General features: G+C 33.3%; 1 protein-coding gene across 2 annotated transcripts; it reads left to right on the top strand.

Annotated features, from left to right (window-relative positions):
• Window positions 1-911: 911 nt before the first annotated feature.
• Window positions 912-11,173, top strand: LOC112524691. Of its 2 annotated transcripts, XM_025134636.1 has the most exons (15): window positions 912-1,307; window positions 1,772-1,855; window positions 3,315-3,388; window positions 3,478-3,511; window positions 4,388-4,446; window positions 4,836-4,950; window positions 5,130-5,167; window positions 6,950-7,047; window positions 7,128-7,183; window positions 8,427-8,697; window positions 8,879-8,997; window positions 9,229-9,285; window positions 9,743-9,808; window positions 9,912-9,986; window positions 10,606-11,173. In XM_025134636.1, the coding sequence occupies exons 1-15, from the start codon at window positions 1,128-1,130 to the stop codon at window positions 10,666-10,668; spliced, it is 1,389 nt and encodes a 462-aa protein (XP_024990404.1). In that variant the 5' UTR covers window positions 912-1,127; the 3' UTR covers window positions 10,669-11,173. The 2 variants fall into 2 exon arrangements, with proteins under 2 accessions (XP_024990404.1, XP_024990403.1); XM_025134635.1 differs by lacking the exon at window positions 10,606-11,173 and having other exon boundaries at window positions 9,912-10,599.
• The last annotated feature ends 8,296 nt before the right edge of the window (window positions 11,174-19,469 follow it).

The raw sequence follows: 19,469 nt of genomic DNA on the forward strand, positions 1-19,469 counted from the left end.
TATTAATTTATTTATATTTAATATAAATTAATTTATTAATTAAAAAGTTTGAGATTATTGGGTTGTTCTCTCGTTCTCGTAAATCACAGAGGTTCTCGTTTAAATCTCTACCTATATATATATATATATATATATATATGTATATATGGCCTAATCAAACGAGAACTAATTAGTTTGTGGTAACTGTGAGATTCAATCTCAACTACAAATCAATAGATAAATTGGAAATTTATAATTTTGGTAATTTTGAATTAAAATTTTAATGCAAGAATATTTTTGGTATTTTAAAACTCTCTTATCTCTGGTCACCGTCCTCCAGTGATACCACAATGGTATCACAACGCATCATATATATGTGTTTGGGTATCACATTGAGGTCGTTTGTGTGGTCGATCGGAGATGTAACACATGATATCACAATGCATTTTATATATGATTGGGTATCACAATGTATCTTTTGTTTAACATAGTCAATATTTTTAGGTATCACAACGAAGAAGGTGGCCGGAGGACGGAGAGAGAAGAGAGGAAAGAAAAGAAAAAATACCTAAAATGTTCTTGTATTAAAATTTTAATTCAAAATTATAAATTTTCTACTTTATCTATTGATTTATGGTTGAGATTGGATCTCACGTTTACCAAAAACTATTTAGTTCTTCTTGAATGGATCGATCTATCTATCTATATATATATATATGTATATATATGTATACATATATGTATATATACATATATGTATATATACATATATGTATATATACATATATGTATATATACATATATGTATTTATCAATTAGCATTGTGAATGGAGGTCTATATGTTATTTTATTAGATACGTTTTATTTATTCGTATAAATGTCATTACCATAGGAAAAAAATTATAAATGTGTCGTTAAAAGTTGGACAAGTCATCGCTGTTTTGCTCATTCTCTCGATTACTCATCTTGTGTTTGAGACCTGCTTCGATTTGGAAGGGGGAAGATTTGCTTGATTCCACCGTGCTAGAGAAGAATCATCTCGCTCGATTACTCTAGAGTCGAAGAATATAGGCTAATCACGCTACTTGATCACTGATTTATGATCGATATTCGATTCTCTGCTGTAATTCAGAGCTAGAAACCAGAAGATGAAGAAGGACAAATCTGTGTTAATAGCAAGCCCTAGCGGAAGTACCGAAGCAAAATCATCTTCTTCCAACAAAGTATTCTTTCCAGAAGAAGAAGAATCGGAGAAGCAACAAACTAGTAATGACTTCCCTTTGCCGGCAGGCACTCGTAATGGTTCATCCAAATACGATTTCGTTAAGGTTTATTGTTTATATAATCCTTTAGATTCGTTCCTACTTCTTGTTTCTGTTATATTATTTTGCAATAAGTTCTCGGAATTTTGGTTATTGCAAATGTTGTTCCGTACTCGGAATGCATGATTTTACAGAACAGAAAAAATTCGTAAAAGCTCTCATGTAAATGAAAAGAATACCCTTAGAATTCACTCCCAATATCGGTTTAAAGGAAGTAACTCAAAATGCGAAGCTGATATAGATTTTCTTACAAAGTTTATCCAAAATTATTGTCGTCTTTTAGCGTGGTTGGCCATTTATTCTTGAAACTTTAAACCCATATCAATTTGGAAATTGAACAGGCATCTGCTTTACATGCTCAAAGTGGAGTATATTTTGGATTTAAGAGAGCATTGCTTTCATTCTTCTTCTTAGTTATACATACAAATAACTGAATTGTATTGGTTCTGGGTTTTGTTTATTGATTTCAGGTGAAAGTATGGTTGGGTGATAATGCTGATCACTACTATGTGCTCTCTAGATTTTTGCTTAGCAGAATGTTGACTGTTACTAAGGTTTTGCCTTCAACCTACTTTATCTTAGACTTGGGACAAAAAGTTCAATTTATTTGTTCAGAATTGTTGGTTTTGATATGGAAGTATTTGCATGTTTAACAGAGATTGATTTGACCATTGTTGCTTGTAACCTAATGTGTAGAGGCCGCAAGCCCATATGACATGCTATATAATGTATATGTGAGGCTCTCCCATTAGTAACAGTAAGAAGGAACTACCTAACATTGTCAATAATGAAAAGGTGGTTCTTGTGTCCAAGAGGCAAGAGCAGATTTTACAATTCATGAGATGTCTAAGTGAAAAATGAAGCTATCATCTGTACAAAAGGAGAGTGCAGTTACCACAGGCATTTGTGGTTGTGCTATTTTATGGCCCTGATATCCCTTCTTTAAGTGTCTTATATTTTCTGCATACAAACAAACACATGAAATTTTTAGCTCATTTAAAAGATGTTAAGATTGCAAACACATGTAGGTTGTATATGTATGTCCTATTTGATTGTTTAAGTTGTCTTTTACCTCGATAAATCAAGAAATCTAACAAGAGGGTTATTGCAACATGAACAATTGAACATTATTGATCCCAAACACTATTGAAGAACTTAAAAAAATTATAATGACAGGAACCAAGCATGGGATATGCATGATGATAGATAATGTACTTAGGTAATAGAAGGCACATTTAGTATATCTTGTTTTTAAGTCAGTGAAATGGTTGACTTGTTACAAGTGTGACCACAGCAGCTTATATCAGTTTCATTCCAAAATATACAAACTCTTTGATGTAGATGTAAAAGTTGAAATCTTTTGTTGCTTTGATGCATGCATAAATCATTCCAATTCTCTGTTAATATGATCTCTATTGAGATCATTAACTTTTTATCACTAGTAATATGTCCAAAATCATGTTTACATATTATATAGAGAATTGTGTCCTATCTTGAGTGAAAGTAATTCCTATGCGGAGTTATATCATGGAAAAGAGGTGGTTGAAATGTTGTCGAATTTTTATTAGACCCATTAGATATGGAAAGGAAATGCAGAGCATTTTAACTAGTTCAAGAACTCATTTGGATTTGGCTTATTTATTTGAGGAAAGATAAAAGAAGTAACTTAGCATGCTTATTTTGGATGACTATGTTGTGTTTTGCTATTTTTCAGTTATGATACATCAACAACTAGAATCAAGTGAATCATTAATAAAATAAGCACATATGGTACTTGCTCAGTAAGTTGGGTCTTTAACATGTTATTTAGGTAGTCCTACATTACTTATGTCATACATTCTTCATACCTGCCAGAAGCTTTACAGTGTTGGTTTCCGTCTCAACTTTGAAGCATCTCTTTGATGATGATTTGTTTCTATGTGAAGCGTATTTTCTTTTCTTTATTACCTGCTTCCATCCTTTTTTTCCCAACTAACATGACATTAAGTTAATCATCATAAGTTTTGTTTTCAGATCCCTAATCATGTGGCCCTAAAAATTGCTCTTGAACTCAAGAAGCTGCTAATAGATAATAGCCTTCTGGATGTGTATGTCATCATATCACATCTTCCAATTCCTACCATCTTGCGGCTATCCTTTATATGAGTTTCTAAAATATCATGTTATTTGTTTGCAGCTCTCAGTCTGATTTGGAAGCTAATTTATTTAAGGTATATTACTTTGAGGTCCATTTTTAACTATTTCTCCTTTTTACTACTCGTATCTCTTTGAAGTGATTTAGTTCTGCTTACAAGGGTACAGTTTCCAAGTCTGTTATTTCTTTATTTTAGTTTTAGCTATCTGTAACAGGTGAGAAAAGCTATGTCCATGCCTATATTATACATGCTTCAAGTAATTTTTAAGTGACGAGGATTTCCGAACTTATTCCACTTGGTCCCTTCTTTCCAAAACTAGCTGAAAACCACATTTCTCCTTCCAACAACTGGAACAAATTTGTTAATGAAATTTCCTCACAAATTCCAGCAGGGCTGGATGAATGTTTACTTTTTCAATGTTTGAGACCTATAGTCTTACATCCTCATGTTTTCATTTCAATATTCAAATTGAAATGGTGCTGTATTTGGTGTAACTTATATTTTTTAAGAATTTGTAGATTATCTAGTAATAACATCTTCATACATCCAATCCACACACTATTAATATTTGTCATATGTAAAAACATCTCAAGACAGTCAATTTATCACAAGTTAGTGATTACTAGAGATGTGCAAGTTGTATTTGGTATGTTATTCTTTTACCATTACCAAAGAAAGGGATGTGTAGTTTACTTAGATGCTCGAAGAGATATATGTACCTCCATCTGAAGTCTCCGCGAACTTTTTTTTTCCAGCATACCCAACTAATTTGAGTTAAGGCTTGGTTGGGTGAAGCTTATGTCTTAGACATTATCCATGTAACATGATCTTTGGAAGTATTTGTCTGTGTTCTTTTAGTTTTGCTACTTTCATCGCCAAAAGGAGTAACATTAACCATGAGTTTTCTCAGACTTACTCATGAAATTTTGTTGTTGGGATTCTTGCTTGCAGCTCATGGAACGGCGGGGCTATGGGCAAGAGTATATAAATCGTTACAAGATGATGACAAGGTATGTCCAAACTCCCATATTTAATTGTAAGGTTGAGAGCATGCTCATGTTCAGTTGAAATGAGTTCTTTAGATTCACTTTCAATAAGGCGGGATATTGACATCAATACTGATCATACTCATCTTCTATCCGTAAGAATTTATGAATTAAATTACTATTTACAGCCATATTTGAGGAAACCAAATTAACGATACTCTATAAATGTTGAAACTTTTTTCAATAAATATTTTAGTTTACATAAATCATATATGTGAACCAATAATATTGATCATATTCGTTCCATGGGAGTAAGTACTTTGCTGTCTACTGTATATAAGGTGGTAAAAACAAACAAATTTTATAAATGCTGAATTTATTTCTCTTGCTTATTCTATTTATCTCCTTTGTAGATTTCACCATCAAAGAGTACCATTGGTTATTCTTGTATGTGGCACAGCGTGTGTTGGGAAGTCTACAATTGCTACTCAACTTGCTCAAAGGCTAAACTTGCCAAATGTTTTGCAGGTGAATCTGTTTACATGTTTCTATAAAGACGTCCCTTTTTTCTCTATTTTGTAAGTACATATTATTGGTACACACTTCTGTACAAGCAGATCCTTGTATGTGTGCATACATAAAGAGATAATCAATTCAAGTTGTGCTTCACATGGACTCCCTTGACATTATTCTTCTTGATGTTACAGACGGATATGGTTTATGAATTGCTAAGGACGTCGACAGAGTATGTAACATATCCATCCCTCTTGTTCTTATCTTCGAGCAAATTATGGTTTTATCATTTCTGATGCACAAATACTATTACTTTCCAAGTCCCCAACAATGAGGGGTATCGTTCTAGACATGAGGGAGTGTTAAAACTCACAACTCTTTGGAGATGGAGGGAAAAGATAAAGGAAATACTTGAACAAACTTATGACTCTATCACCTTTTCAAGTGACATCTGCATTATTGAAATCCATACATTCATTTGATCTTTAGTAAGAATGCACATTGAATGAGTTCATCTTCCATTCCGTCATCGATGGACTTCGCCACTATCCATGTATAATCTGTTATTAGAGCATATTATTCTCTGTATTTTCAAATATAATAGAGACTTCATTGTCTCCCAGATTGGTGATGGCGCTTCCACGTCTGCCTGGTATGATAACTGGCATCCGGCTGGACCCCTCTACCGGCATATCTCTTCCCAGAGTATTCTCAACTCTAATATCTCTCTCTCTGCTTCTGTTAGAGATATTGTTTTCCAGGGCAATTGGACGTATCCTCTCCCGAGGGACAATTCCAACCCTTCTATCCGCGCCTCTCCCCTCCCCGTCCTTTCCCCGACCACCCCTGATAAGCTCCTCTGGAGAACTAGGGATGGCCGTCTCACTCCTTTCTCTGTTCGTGAGGTGTGGCTCTCCCTCCGTCCCAATGAGCCTGATGTCTCCTGGCATCATTTAGTCTTGTTCTCCCAAAGCATCCCCAAACATGCCTTTATTTTGTGGGTTGCTCTCAAGCAGCGTCTCAAGACGCATGATAAACTTCGGTTCTGGGAGGCCCATTCCGACCTGTCCTGTGCGTTCTGTCAGAACGGGCCTGATTCGCATTCGCATCTTTTCTTTAAGTGCCCGTTCCCTAATCTGCTCTGGAATGGTTTAAAAGCCAAGCTGAACCTCAATGGTGTCCCGGATAACTGGGCTGATATTATTGGTATGTTCCAGCAAGTCACAAAAGGAAAGACCATATGGTCTATCATTCGTCGCTTAGTGCTTGTTGGGACCGTCTACCACCTATGGCAAGAAAGAAATAATCGCATCTTCAAAAGCAAAAGAAGATCGCATATTGCGGTGGGTAAGGCAATTACTGATGATGTCCGGTCCAGGCTCCTTAGCCTGACCTTTAAGCCCTCCCCCAATGTTGTCCGGGCTAGGCTTGCCTGGAACCTCCCATAGCTGTTTGTGTTGTCTCTTTGTTTGTGTGAGCTCCTTTGCTCTCTTGTTGTTCTTGGTGCGGTCTAGGGTGTGCCTTTTTTAGGCCCCTTTTCCTGTCCTTGTGGTGTTCCCCGTTGCTTCCTGGTCTTGGCTTGGCTGGGTCCTTCCCTTGTGGTCGGCTTCTTTCTCTTTCTCTCTCTCCCTCTTCCTCTCTCTCTTCTTCTCTTTCCCTCTTTCTCTTCCCTCTTCTCTTCTCCCTTTCTTCTTTCTCTCCTTTTCCCTCTTTTCTCGTCTTTCTTCTTCTTTGTCTCCCTCTTTCTTTCCCCTCGGGGTGCCTTAGATTCTGGTAGTTGAGGTTTCCTCCTACCCGAGTGCTTCATTGTTGCTGTTTTAGCGTTTTAGTGTTTTATCTTGATCTGGAGGGGTCTCCCCCCTCCCTATCAAAAAAATCAGAATACAATCGTAGGATGTTAATTTTCTTCACTATGCTGTGATATCCTAGAAAATAATAACTATGAACTGCAGAGAAGCTTAATGTATTATAGTGAGGCATATCAGAAGGCTTATACTCCTTTTACTTACCTCAGTGCACCTTTGACATCTTCACCTATTTGGGCACGAGACTTCAACTCCTCAGAGGAGCTAATTACTGAATTTTGCAGAGAATGCAGAATTGTTCGGAAAGGTAATGTACAGCATCTGGTTAAAGCAGGTTGTAGTTGGAAAGAATATTGAGGAATTTTCTTTGATCATGTTTTGTCGTAGGTTTGGCTGGTGATTTGAAGAAAGCAATGAAAGATGGAAAGCCGATCATTATTGAGGTACAAAAATCGCATGTTGGACCTATTATCAAAATTGTTAGTTGATACTGTGTTGTTCAACAAGGTGTCTCTAAGATCTCTCCCCATTTCGCATTTTTATTTCTTTTCACCAACAGGGATTAGATTATGGCTGGATTCCTATTTTATCTCCCTATGTATTGGGGATAACAGCCTTCATGAAATGGCATATTAAGATTTGTCACCATACCACCTTACCAAACAACAACGTGCCTGCTAGGAGATTTGACACCTCCAGGTGCATTAAACCGACTTGCATGCTGAGTTGTATTTTGTTTGTTATTCTAGGTGATGGACATGACTTTAAATAATTCTCTTGATGTAACATAAATATTTGATGGAGAGCATTTCCTTCAGGACATACTGTAGAGTAGGCAGTTGGAACTTTTGAAGTGGACTTAGAAAAGATGTTTGGTCTTGTAAACTTATGAACTGAATATACTGAGGGTTGGGTTCCGGTGAGAAGGAGAGTTAAGGTGAGAAGCGTAAGAAGGGATCTCTACCCTTGGATGCACATTAGGATGAGATGCAGCTAGATGGACCGGATCAATCCTCGTATCAAGCGCGATTCATGGGTGGGTTTGACATTAAAGGTGATCAACGGTCCAGATCCCTTCTTACGCTTCTCACTTTAACTCTCCTCACATGATCCTTCGCCTGATTTTTTATAACAGTTCTTGTCTGTATCATGTGAGCAAAGCATAAGCTTGCAAATGTTTTGCTAAAACCGATGCCTTTGGTCATTGTTTTGTGAAATTGAGGTTTTTAAGCTGCCGCTTCTCTGTTTCACATAGATGATATTGAGCTACCCAAAATGCTCATATTGAGGTCCAAACCACAGGGACAGAAAGAAGTGGCCACACTAACTATGTAAGTTGATAGTGGTAATTTTTAGGCTTCAACAGAGAGAAGACATGTTGCAATTTAAAAAACAAATTGCTGCCAGATCTGAGATTTCTAAGTGTTGTTAATGAGCTGTCGATACTGACTTTATTGTGTGTGACATGACAAGTAATAATGAAATTTCGATACTAGATTGTCTGTACTAAATTCATGCAATTTTTTCTGAATACACTACCACCACATGTGTTTCGACCGATGTGGTTATGGTAATTGGCCTGAATCTTTTTGGAGAAACTGTCTATTTCTTATCCGCAATTCATTCATTCATCTTTTGCCTTCCAAAAGAAAAGCACATGTTGACACAATTGAGTGTGCCTCACAGGGGATGCATGTGGATCCTAGTATATACCTAATGGATGAAGAGAACAAATCACCACATAATGTGCCAGTGAAAGCAGAACAGTCAAATTCTTCAAAAATGGATGAGAAAGACATAAAACGTATGCAAAATAATGCTTCTGCTCTTCGCCCTCATGATGAGAATATCCCACAGAGTGTTGAGAATTCCAAGACAGAAGCAAATGTTGCAGAAGAGTCAGATAAAATTTCAGATCGCCTCAAGTCTGTTCATCTTGTTGACCATACTGCTGCTAGTAAAACTTAGCTCTTATCTAACCACTGCTTTAATTTTTTTGTTCTTCATAGGCTTTGGCCACTTTTGCCACCAAATACTCCCGGAATCCCGGTTGATGTTAACCTTCTTCAGCTAGAATGACTACAATGTGCAATCTGCAGAAATTTCAACCCCTCTTAACTGTTTCTTTGGCCATTCAGGTGACAAAACGAAAGATGAGGCAGCAGATAGGAATCCTATTCTAAGAAGAGAAAAATCTGGGGTAACTGAACCAGTAATAATTCCGATAGTCCTAAAAATGGCAGAATTCGACCATAAGGTAACAAGATGTTATGCTACCTTAATACATTTCTATGTTAGCACAAATTGAATTGTCAAGTATTTGATGCACTATCTTGTTTGTGTGTCGAAGGGAGAGGAGGGGTGGTGTATTTTGTCTTCATTGATAATATAGGTCTCCTCCTGCTTTGATGTTTGGTGTTTAAACAATTCCTATAGTTATATCTTTTTAAGAAATTTCATCAAAATCCCTTTTTCTTCTTATCTGCAGGCATTACTAGAGGAGTGGATATCTAGTCGAAAATTCAGTGATAAATATCCAATCCAGGTATGAAAAAACTTATGGAGCGTCGTGTAGCACTTTGAATTGCTATTTTGCTCATTCGTTAGCCGGCACTTTTTAATACAAATAGCTTCGTCAGAAGAGTGTTGCAAACTTGCAATTGAGCTGCCATGAAGCATTTAGCTTTGTGTTATTTGGTTCTATCCCCCTACGTGGTAATTCTTTGGTATACCGAAGCCATCAGCTCAATCTGGGACAATATTTATACTTGGGCTTGTTAAATAAGTCAATTGCTATGCCTACACTAGGGCAGTCGATGCAATAATTCAACATATTCTATCCAATAGGATATTTACTTATTTTATTTTTCTAGAGAGGATGAGACAACTTTGACTTGTTCTTTTTGGGAATTCTTTTAAACCTTGTTCTTCTGTTTTATTTATATGTTGTCGGTTTAGGAAAACAGTAAATCGCACATTTCTTGTTTTTGAGCATTTTTCAGGAAAAAGATAAATTGATTAGCAACTTGAAAACCATTCAAGACTATCTGTGCTCATTCAAGTCACAGGTACACTCGCATCACTTGTTCTTCTCTGGCATTGAAGTATTACATTGCAAGCTGATATGGATGATGTTGATGAGGATTTAATATTTGTCAAATCTGTGAGCAGGGATTGACAGTTGCTAATATATCTGCTACAACATTCCCACAAACACTTGATTGGCTGCACAATCATCTTCTTCAGGTACTTCAGTCTTGGCTGGTCCATCTTCCCATTCCCATACTTTCTTTTGCCTACCCCCAACTAGTTTGAGGAGGTTGTTTTTGTGGGGTTGATTTATTCCTATAAAATGCTGTTGTATGCTCACTTAGCATTGGCGATATTGATCTGTAAGGGTGAGTTTGGTATGAGGACGTGACTGGATATGACCAGTACGCAAACTTGTTGTCCCATGTTTGCCAGACCCAAGTCGCCAAAATAGGTGGAACAAAAATCTGGGAGATGAGAAAAGATTGGTAAATTAGTAAACTACCTATGTCAAATTAAAACCCAAAAGACCTTCCACAATTCGTTCAGCACCTACCTCACTCATGCCAGCTTTCCCAACCTGTCGGGTCCCGTCTGCTTAGCAAATGCGCCCTAAATGCTCATATGGTTTAACAAAAAGAGCTTAATTCCTTCGCAATTGAAAGTCGAATCAATGCTAAAGTCAATATCTTGAAATTGTTAAGCGGCATGCAGGTCAACTAGAATTGGTGATATTGTTTACCTTGTTTTGGGTTTCTTCATTCCCATCAAAGTTAATACTAGGATGTTTTTCGTCTCTCCCTCTGATTGATCCCTGAACTTTACGGTTTTCCAGTGTATTGAACAAGGTATGTCGTCTGCCTCCAAAGGAAGCGGTGGTCAGACGGGTGGAAGTTAAGAGTAATGTTCACCACAGGTATCCATCATGCTACACCTCTTCTGTAAAAACCATTTACAAGAATCTAGGTTGTAGCAGAAACCATCCAGATATAGTTGACGCGGTGGTTAGAAACTTAAATTATGCCAATGAGACTATGAATCATTCCTGTTTCAATTCAAAACCGAATAAGAGGATCTTCATGTGGTTACAAGACCATTTTCAGCTTATATGGGTCAGAAAGAGAAGAGAATAATGGTATGCCATAAGGGCTCATTTTCTGTGTCTGATTGAACAATAAGAAACCTGCTGCTTGCTCGCTCACTATGGTTTCGATCATGTCGCAAGTGACATTTTCTTCAAAGTCCCGCTGTACGATGATGGTTAGCACAAAAAGTGGGGTTTATGCTAAAAAAATGAGTTGCCAATAGAGTTGTGTGCCAAATTCTCCATCAGGAAGATCTTGTATCATTTTGAAGAGTATGTTAAACTAGATAATCTATGTTTACCCATCATGCTTTTTCAAGTTACTTTCTAATTCTTCAAAATATATAACTAGTATAAGCATTTCCAAACCAAACCAACCTCGTAAATCTCACTTAAAAGTAGGGTCGGGTGGAGATGTATGAAGACCTTACCTCTATTTCGAAAAGTAGAGCAATTGCTTCTATAGACTCTTGGCTGGCTTGTGAAAGAGTGCACGCAAACAAGTAACAATTGGCATATAAACATTTCATATCATTAAATTGAGGTCATCTTTTCCAATCGTCGTACTCGTTTTTGTACTCTAAACAAGCCACTATTCCAAGACGTTTCATCTAAATGGAATTCCTTAATTCAAAGATTGTAATGCTCCTTTTGGATGCTTACTAGAAAAAGACTCTTTGTAACAAAAAAAAGGGGAAAAGATAACGGGTAGAGATCATCTCATGGGGGGATTTTTCTGGTTGTTCTTCCTAGGACCCCTATAATTAGTCAAGGTGTGTATAAGTTGTCCTGGACATCTATAATTAACAAAAGAAAAAGAGATATTGAACTGACCAATAAGACGAGCGCTCTTTTCTAGAAGAAATCACACCAAAAAGAAAGCATGGTCTCTACCCATTTTGAAAGAGGGTTTTGAGATTGATTAACCCTTTAACTTACGGCCAATGAAGGAAGGATATGTAATAGACAATAAACATGCAAACAATTGTTTCACTCGCATGATAAATTAATGGGAAAATTGTATCAAAATGAAATCAATTTTTACCTAATTTCTATTTTAAGGAACTAACTTTCAAAATCGTTATTTTGGGGAACCAACTTGCACATGATTCCTATTTTAAGGAACCAACTTTTAAAATCGTCATTTTGGGAAGCCAACTTGCACCTGATTCCTATTTTGGTGAACCAACTTACAAAATAATTATAGAAAAATAACTAAAATTCGTTTTTTTTTCAAAAATTAATGCAATAAAATCTATTTTTCATTTCAAATCTCGTTTTTTTAAATTCAGATATCAGATTGAACATTTTAAAAAAAAATCCAAATTACCACAATAAAAATTGTTTTTTACTAACACAAAAAAACCAATTTAATAGAAAAAAAAATTAATTGATGCAATAAAAAATAAATATTAAATATCACATTCAAGATTTTTATATCTAACCAATTGCATCAGTTAATTTTTTATATTAAATTGATTTTTTTTGCATTAGTAAAAAATAATTTTTATTGTGGTAATTTGGAATTTTTTTTAAAATGTTCAATTTGATATCTGAATTAAAAAAACGAAATTTGAAATGAAAAATAGATTTTATTGTATTGCAAGTTGGTTCCCTAAATAGGAATCAGGTGCAAGTTGGTTTCCCAAAATGACGATTTTAAAAGTTGGTTCCCCAAAATATGAATTAGATGAAAGTTTGTTCCATTTTGATGCAATTTTCCCTAAATTAATCAACATAACAAAATGTAATTGATCAAGCGGTATTTGAGTTTTCAGTAAATCTAGTATTTTAGAAAGTTTAAGGTTCAACCTCGTCAAGGTAAAGAGTTTACTTAATTATTTATGGTAGGGAAATGGACTTAAATGACCGTTTTCTACATCTAAATTGGTCTCCTAACCATTTCTCTCGTGGATTTATCCAAATATCACTACTTCCGCAATATTAGTCATGTCCGCAATATTAATTAAAAGGAAAAATAAAAATCAAATTCAACACAAATCTGCAATTGTGATGGCCAGGCCCGCAATTGCGATAGTTGTGTTGGCGATAACGACAGTAAACTGGTTGAATTTGAATTTTTTTTGTCTTTTAGCTAATACTGCGAAAGTAGTGACATTTGAGTAAATCCGAGAGAGAAATGATTGGAAGACCAATTTAAATGTGAAAATAGTCATTTGAGTCAATTTTCCTTTATAATATACTAGTTTGGGTACCCGCATAATATGCAAGGAAGTAAACTTTTTTTGTAAATCAAGAGTATGAAATTTATGCTCGTTATAAACTCCAAAACTTATTATTAAAATGTAATTGCATTTATAAAAACAATGGAACCAAAAGTAAAATGTTATTTCAAACCTGTCCTAAAGTTAATTATTATTTCAAAGTCAAAGAAAGAACCAAAGTTATTATATTTTATAATAGAGTAAATTACATTTTTGATCATTGTCGTTACCGCTCACTATCAAATTTGGTCTGTCTTTTCATCTAATTACAATTTTAATCATTATGGTTGCCATTTTATTTCACTTTCGGTTTCTCTTACTAACTTTAGTTAGTTAACATTTTTTTGTCTTGTTCCTTGTGGTTTATCTTTTTTCCTTTATTTCTTATTTTTCATTTTCTACCATTATTATATTAATTGATTATATGATAATTTTAATCTTAAAAATACGTATTTTATTTTATAAATTATACCTCAATTTTAAAAAATCTTGTCATGAGTCAGTTATTGAATATTTTTAAATTTATATGTAATTTACCATATATACATATCTGTAAATCCGTCTACACTGATCTAAAAGAACATTGTTTATTTTAAGTTGGGTTTAAAAAGTGTACTTTTTTTCTTATTTACATGAAATAAAATTGAAACTTTATCTTTGCCTATTAATAAAAATTGTATTGTTTTTAGATATTTCATTTAATTTAATATCTTTTAAATGTATATTAAATTTATAATACAAAATTTAATTGAACTATATAGTATAATGATTAAACTATATTAAATTAATAATCTCAAAAATAGTTTAATACCTAAACTATATTAATTTCAAACATAGTATAAAAATTAAACTATCATTGAAATTAAATATCGTACATTTTTCAAAAGCAAAGAAATGTAGATAAATATTTTTTAGTATAAAACAACGTGTAACACCCCAAACTTTCACATTTACATATAACATGAATTTTATAAAAGAAATATGATTTACATCACAAGGTCCCACTAGTACAAGGATTCTATATACAGAATTTACAACTGAAAAATTTCAAAAAAATATCCCTATACTATCACATGTATGTCAATATGTATCTTCAAAATATAACAAGCAATAGGTTGATCTTCAAAAGGCAGATAAACACATAAGAAAAATAATCATATTTTCTCTTTTCCCTTAATATCCTGAGACCCCGCTGTTCCTGCAATGCACATTTTCAAAATAAAAAATAAGGGTTAGACCAGAAGGTCCAGTGAAAAAAAATCCTTTCTTTGCAATTATAGGGTGAAGATCACCAAATCTTGTTTAAAACATCTTTTGCAAATAAATAAATAAATTTCAGCAAAAGTATGCCAATGTACTTGCTACTCAAACTATAAAACAAACATATACTCATAACATAAATACACACTTCCTTATATTTGTGTTTCTTACAAAACACAATGTCATAAAACTCCTCTGCCTCAACGGGCCAGATATCATCTGACTCAACAGGCCAGAGCTCCTCTATACTTATTCCAACATTATAAGACTAACTTAATCAGAGATCCTTTAGATAACCATAGTCTTTGATCCAAAAACACTAACATTTGTTTTTTAAAGAAAAGATTAATAAAACTACAACCAGAGCTCCTCTGGTTCTTTATCTCATTAATAAGAGATATTTAAAATGATTTGACTTATAAAAGATTTAGTTTTAAAAGACGGAGCTCAGATACAGAGCTATGACACAGAATCTTTCCTAACACAGAGTCTCTGTGTAGTACATACAAAGCCTCTGGGTCATAAAATTTCATGAAATACTTGAAAGATTTTTCACACGACCAGAGGTCTTCAGGTCCATCTTGAAGATCAACCAGAACTCCTCTGTGTCTTCTCAAATATTAGATTTCATCAAAACCATAAATCATGGGCAATTAATGTCTCTGTTTATAAATCATTTTCCACTTCTCAATAACATCAATGTTATTATCTCAATAAGAGTAATACCTCTAAGTCATCAAGTCATAGAGAAATGATGATTTAGAATTGTCACATCTTATGGTGATAATAACAAGAGTTATAATCTTAATCACACCTGCAATTGTCTCCTTTATATCCATAGGTACACCTCTCCTTGATATGTCACCCTTGTTTCCACCTTAAACATGGTTTCAAATCATAACAAACTTATGTCACACACGTTCTGAAGAAACTTAGTTTCATAGCAGAACAGACTTACGTCACATACGTTCTGGAGAAACATTTAAAACATAGTCTCATGCCAGAACAAACTTACGTCACACACGTCCTGAAGAAACATTTAAAACATAGTTTCATGCCAGAACAGACTTACGTCACAAACGTCTTGGAGAAGCATTTAAAACATAGTTTCATGCCAGAAGAGACTTACGTCACACACGTCCTGGAGAAACATTTCTTAAAATCAATATTTCTTTCAAAACAGACTTATGTCACACACGTCTTGAAAGAAAATATCAGTATCTTTTCCCAGTTCATAATTCTTATTTAAGAGATACAAAAATGCCCTTTTTGCATTATAAAATAGTTTAAAACTGATTAAATAATATTAATGAAATACCATCATTAGATAACACAAGTTTTGGGCCAATTCCTCTTCATCGGTCAACTCTTATTCAGACATCATTATCCGGACAACTCTTAACCGGACACACCTTTATCGAACACCAAGTGTCCAGACATACCCTTATCGGACACCAAGTGTCCGGATACAATTGTTCATCGGTCAAATACATGAGTTTTAAACATCAAATCCATATATAAACAATGAGCGATGAATAATATTAACCGGCCAAAACATATCCGCTGAAGAGTCCTTATCGGACAAAGGTATGTCCGATAAGGAACCTCATCAGTCAACACTTACAGTCATCAAATTCTTCACCGGCCAAGGCTTTGCCGGTGAGGAGCCCTAATCAGATAGTACTTGTCCGATTATAAAAGCTTTACCAGTCAATGAATGTGTTAAGAACATAAACTCGAAATTCATACAACAACAACAATTTGTATGTATAACCAGTATCATGAAAGACTAAATTGTTTGTATGAAATAAAACTCACCTTATGCAAATTTTGAAATTGAAGAAGATATATGCACATAGATTACTTCCCAGGTTAATGTCTATTTTTGGCAGGAATCCACACAACCTTTACTCTCAGTTTTCAAAAACGACAGGAAAGAGAAGCTTTCTTTTCCCAAACCTCTTTATACCTTTCCTTAAAAAGAAAGGTGGTGGATGCATATTTCATGCATACCACCTCACATACAACATATACACATGCATGACACATAATGCATGCATAAAACCCATGCACACACATATACATATACATATACATATACATATACATATACATATACATATACATATACATATACATATACATATACATATACATATACATATACATATAATTCATACTTGCAAAACTCCCATGTATGCATATTTTATAAGCCATGCATACACAAAACATGCATACATATATGTATATTCTCTTAACACCACTTCATGCATGAAAGACATACACTCACTTACATATTAATCTTATGTAAGCATGTATCCACATAATCAATTATATCAATTAATCAGATATTCACATGATCACATAATCAGGTAATCATATAACAATTACCTCAAGTGCATAACCAGGATCCGGTTATCACACAACGAATATGTGTGATTGTCACTTGGTCATTTATTTTCTCATCATGAGAAATGCAGCATTTTCTTTCTTTGCAAAAATATTTTTGATGAAGTAAAGATCATGAGAATATTACAAAAATTATTGTTAGTGAATTAATACGTTTAAGACTTTAAATAAGTATTATTTATTGAAACATACACATTTGTCATCTATGTACATATATGAGACTAATTTTATGAACAAAACCAATTTTAAAACAACACTAAAATCAAAGATCTCAAAAACTGTCATTGTTGGTTAATGAATCCAAATCGATATTATGATGTTAGCTTATATGATTTTTGATTGGGTAAAAGACAAAAAATCAATAAATGTCTCTCATTTAACTGATTTTTTTAATGACGTTAGAAGGATAAACCAAATTCGGACGTTTTTACAAACCCGATGACCATCTTATAATTTCAAACCTATGGGGATGAAAAGGGTTACTTTCGACAAACCATAGGGGCCAAACTTGTAGTTACTCTAAGATATATAATTTATAATTGTTGATTCATCTCTAGTATATTATAAAACATTCGGATAAAACTTTTAAAAACTATTTTGAATACATCAAGTACTGTTTAATGATACATATTACTTAGAATTCAAGATTACAAGTAAATAGTGTATGAATACACTTTTTAAAACTATATGTTTAAATTCATATAATTAATTGATAAACATAACCAAATACAGAATAAGCATCTCATTTAAAATATAAAATAACTAAAATAGAATTAAAATAATTATTGAGTTCTAACAGAAAAGTTAACCATTATCTTTATGAAAAATTATATTATTAAATCAAAAATAAAATAATTCGTTATTTAACTTAAATTAAAAAATTATAATAAAAAGATTGAACTAAAATTATCTCAATAAAAACATTATAATATTAGATCTAACATAAATTACTTCGTTATTAAATCTAAATTAAATTATTCAAAAAAACTGAACTCAAAAATTATAAAAGTAAGAACTTTTAAATTGTTATTTTGATATTAATATGTATAGAAATCTTTATGGGTCTTCAAATTTATATTTTATTTAAATATAAAAACATTACCGTTTTCTCAAAATAATAAAAAGTTGTATTATAAAATGAAACATTAAAATCAAAATATATCTCGTTACACTGTGTAAATACGGTTCTACTATATTAGATAATAACAATTTTAATTTTCGAAAATTGTATTGTTGTTGGAATATGTTTTTACCTTTTTAACAAATAAATTCCTAAATTTTTCCCTAAATCTCTTTACCAAATAAATTATTGGACTTTTCTTAAACAAATAAATCCCAATTTTTTTTGGAGAAACAAAATCATGAACTTGATTTTGAACAAATAAGTCCGAAACTTTTTTGAAACAAAATCATGAACAAAAAAATATATATAGACAACAAAGTATAATGAACCAATTAAATAGAGAAAAATTATAACGTTTCCATTATTGGTTCTGAAATACACAAAAATTATGCCTAAACCATAAATAGATACATACAAAAATATTATACATGAAAAAATTAAGTTAATGAATTTAATTTATGATTTGAGCATAACTTTTGTATGCTTTAAAATTAGTAATGAAACTAGTATATTTTTTCTCTGTTTAATTGGTTCATTGTATTTTGTTCTCGGTGAGAGGAATTATATATATATATATATATTTGCTCATGATATGTTTAAAAGAAGTTTTGGATTTATTTGTTCAAAATTAAGTTCATGATTTTGTTTCTTAAAAAAAGTTTGGTATTTATTTGTTCAAAAAAATCAAGAATTTATTTGGTGAAAAGATTTAGGAAAACTTTTAGGGATTTATTTGTTAAAATTTAGTCATTCAAAATCAGATATTTTGTTGGGTTTCTTTAGATTTTTTCTAAATTTTATCACATTAACCTGTTTTTATAGGTTAAAAAGATGTATTTAATCCGTTTTAGAAAGTTTAAGGGTTTTATCATTCAAAAAATAGTTTAAGGATTTAATCATTCAAGATCGGATAGTTTGTTGGGTTTCTTTAGACTTTTCCCAAATTTTTATCACATGAACCTGTTTTTACAAGTTACAAAGATGTATTTAACCGGTTTTAGAAGTTTGAGGGTTTTATCATTCAAAAAATAGTTTAAGGACTTAATCATTCAAAAATTGAGAGTTTGTTGGGTTCTTTTTAGACTTTTCTCAAACTTTTATCACATTACCCTGATTTTATAAGTTACAAACATGTATTTAACCGGTTTTAGAAAGTTTAAGGGGCCGTTTGGTTTGCGGAATTCAAAGAAATTTGACCAAATTCCAATTCATTTGTTTGGTTCATTTTTTGAAATGAATGGAATCCTTCAAATTCCATTGAATTCCACAAATTAATGAATTCATCATTCCTTGGCATAATGGAAGGAATTGAATTCCATCACCACCCACCGCAACCATGCTACTATTGTTTGTCATGCCCCACCCCTAACCTCCCACCACCACCACCATCACCACCACCACCACCACCACCCCACTACTATCGTTGTTACCCACCCTACCCCACCACTAATCATCATGCCACTACTATTGTCATCATCACCTACTCCCTGGTCACTCACTAAACATCCCTACTACAACCATGCTACAATTGTTATTGTCACGCCCCTAAACTAACCCCCACCAACACACCATTATTGTAGTTGTCACAACTGTTACTC

Source organism: Cynara cardunculus (genome assembly GCF_001531365.2).
Source record: "Cynara cardunculus var. scolymus isolate 2C chromosome LG 13, CcrdV1, whole genome shotgun sequence".
Classification (NCBI taxonomy): Eukaryota; Viridiplantae; Streptophyta; class Magnoliopsida; order Asterales; family Asteraceae; genus Cynara; species Cynara cardunculus.